This window comes from Pygoscelis adeliae, unplaced genomic scaffold (assembly GCF_000699105.1).
Source record: "Pygoscelis adeliae isolate BGI_AS28 unplaced genomic scaffold, ASM69910v1 Scaffold36, whole genome shotgun sequence".
In the NCBI taxonomy this organism is placed as follows: Eukaryota; Metazoa; Chordata; class Aves; order Sphenisciformes; family Spheniscidae; genus Pygoscelis; species Pygoscelis adeliae.
This window is the reverse complement of record NW_008824934.1, coordinates 2,335,076-2,338,058: the sequence shown is the minus strand read 5'-3', so window position 1 is coordinate 2,338,058 and position 2,983 is coordinate 2,335,076. Positions and strand designations below refer to the sequence as shown.

Below are 2,983 nucleotides of genomic sequence, written 5' to 3'. Positions count from 1 at the left end.
GGCTGCGGGAGCGTTGGTACCAAGGTTAGGCAGGGGCTAACGAGGGTTGCGCCGTGCTCCTTTCCACGGTTATCTGTAGGGGAGAAAGTTCGATGAAGGGGTAGGTGGAGGGGGGGAGGGGTGCTGGTAGGCAGGCAGGCAAGGGGAGGGGTGTTTGTATGGAAGGAGACGCGTGCTTCCCCCCCCCCCGCTTCCCTAAATACATTCCTTTTATAAAGGTGCTGATCCTTCTTCTTCTTCTTTTTCTTCTCTTCTGCATCCAGGGAAAAGTTTGAAGACTCTTATGTCCAAAGGAATCTTACAGGTACATCCTCCAATCTGTGATTGCCCTGGGTGTCGAATTTCGTCTCCAGTGGTAAGATTATTGTTAAACTATGTGCTTTAGTTAAGACATCTCCCCTCTCCTCCGCCTCCTTCCCTTAAAAAAAATCCCTTTGCTTCTGTGATCATGAAACCGTGATCTCTGAGGGCTAGGAACTGTCAGTCATTGAGTCTTTGCCTGAGCACTGCTTGCACTGCGAGTGTACCTGCAGTCTAGTTAAAGGCTAGCAGAAGAGGAGTTTGCAAAGAGAGCAGATGGGAAGAGAGCAGTGTTCGACCTAAAGGATGCAACACACAGTGTGATTGTATGGTTTTCAGGGGGAGCTGTCTATACGCAAATGGCAAATCATTCAGCAGCCTCTTCCCTGTTCTCACCCCTTCCTTTTTGTGTATTGTGCAGAGGAGTAAAATGGCTAAATAAAGCAAAAGGGAATTGTAATTGCACCCACGTGTTAGAGTCAGAGCAGCCACGGTTTACAAACCATGAGTGAATTTTTTTAGATAAGCTGAAGGAGGAACAAGCTCATCTTAAAAGACTTACAACTTTTACAACATTCACGTCATAGATCACAGTTATTGCTTTTACAGATCTGTCTTTCCCAACTTTTCAATTCCTTGTGTTTTCTGCTGTCTGTCTTTATCCTGAGACTTTCAAAATCTCTACATGACATCAACAGTTTCATGAAAAAGATGTTGATGCTATAAATAAAAAGCTACTGAAATCACAGTAAACTAAGGCATTAAAACCAGTTCATCATGTGTAAAAATAACCATAAAATACAATAACATCTAAATGGGACGGCAAAGCTGTTGGTTTGTGGAACTAAAGCGGGTCTTGGTCTGAAAAAAACACCATGACTTAAAACATTGTCAGTAGCACTGCGGAAACAGATGCAGCTGGAAATTTACCTACTTTTATCCACTGAAATCAACCATTTTTTCTTTTATTGTTTCTTTGAGATCAAATGGACAATCTCTTTTCACATGCAGTATCTTTATGATTCTGCACGACAGACAGAATTGTGAATTTAACTTATTTCTGCATAGTATATATGTGCATGCGTGCTTATGTATACAAATACACACATTCACACGGGAAGGGGCTTAGAGCAATAATCAATAGTTACATAAATTAAGGTGAAGATACCATCTCTGCGATGCGAGTCTCTTGCGTCTGTTTTGTGTAGCAGCCGTCCATACCAAAGCAATAACTGCCCATCGAGCTTACGAGTACTAGTTATATTGCAGCATAGCCGTGGTATTTTAAACCCAGCAAACCGGATAGACTGAAACCTGGCGTTTCCGACGGACTCACGTAGTTCCTCTGAGTTTACGGGGCAAAGTGAGATGTGTAATAAGCTTTCTCCAGTTTTGAGTTTTGCATGTGCTTTAGTTACCAATCACGCGGATCAGAGGCCAACAAGCAGTGATCTGCAGACCACAGTGATAAGCCACAGTTGCTGGTGGTATCGAGAGGTGTCTGGCCAGGTGACGCTACTGGTCACTTTCTGGGTACTAGGTTGCATTAGGTGGTGGCCAAAATGACACGTTGCACTTTCCTAGCAGCAACATTTTTAACAGTTGCGCAGGGATACCATGTATTTACAGATGGGAAGGCAGCTCTGCGTGAAACAAGTGTCTTTTAAAATAGAACTGAATTTGAGAAGTTCAGATAGAGGAAAAGAGAGGTTGGTATAGTTTCGGGAAAGGAGAAATAAATCCTTCTGGACTTGCCTCCTACCGCTTCCCCAGCTGTATGAATTAGTTAGAGGGGGTTTTGATGTCAGAATTTGCGCAGCGAGGACAAACCCCAATGAGAGCTTTTATCAGAACTCTGTTTCTCGGTGCTTACTGCATTTTCTGCGCTGTAATTAGAACATATACCTGACCAAATGACAATTTCACATTTTGAACCTGAAATCTTTTGGTAGTGCCTTGCCATAGCTACATGCACTACACATTCAAAACAGTTACACAAGAAGGATTAAAAATCGGGCACAGTTTATCTTTCCCCATTTAGTGACCACCGATTTAAGCACCACTGAGATCAAAGGGCTGTATCTCCTCAAATGTAGAAATGCTTTATATTTTACAGTGTAGGTAAGTAGAGACTTGCAATGCCTGGGTCCTTGTGCCTCTGTGTTATCACAGGGCGGGTATGGAGATGGGGAGCTGATTCTGTCACCAGCTGGTTCTACTGATCCGAAATCAGTCCTTGGACAGCGGGAATAGGCCAGAAAAACTCAAGCGTTGCCTTTGTGACGGGGCAAGCCAGCTGCTTGTAGGCATCTGCATCTCCCCCCATCTGCTAACTGCAGGCAGAAAAGGAAGCCCTCCAAGGACCCGGCCCAGCTCTTCCTTCGGGAAGGGTTACATCCAATTTATCCAGCCCTGCCACCCTTGTCCAGTCAGACTGGTAATGTCAGGGGCTGTAATCAACGGCAGCGATTGTTCTGAGGCCCGGTCTGGGTCTCTTTCGGGGCTGGGGAGAGGAGGGGTTGATCTGGAAAGGAAATTGCATCGTGCCGCAGAGCCGGGTTGGAAAACGCGTCTGAGGAACCAGAGCTGAGCCTTGCACGAACCCCCCGTGCCTGATTCCTTACCGGCTGGTCCGGCTCCCCGCAATAAAACCGAGCCCGGCAGGCGGGCCGCCCCCGATTCC

The 2,983-nt window shown here is 45.7% G+C and overlaps 1 protein-coding gene across 1 annotated transcript in view; it reads left to right on the top strand.

The window, feature by feature from the left end:
• Positions 1–283: 283 nt before the first annotated feature.
• The window catches only part of SAMD11 (sterile alpha motif domain containing 11), a 127,111-nt gene continuing 124,411 nt past the window's right edge, over positions 284–2,983 (top strand). The window contains exon 1 of the mRNA XM_009325269.1: positions 284–355. Coding sequence (XP_009323544.1) covers positions 284–355 — 72 coding nt within the window. The remainder of the gene's footprint in view (positions 356–2,983) is intronic.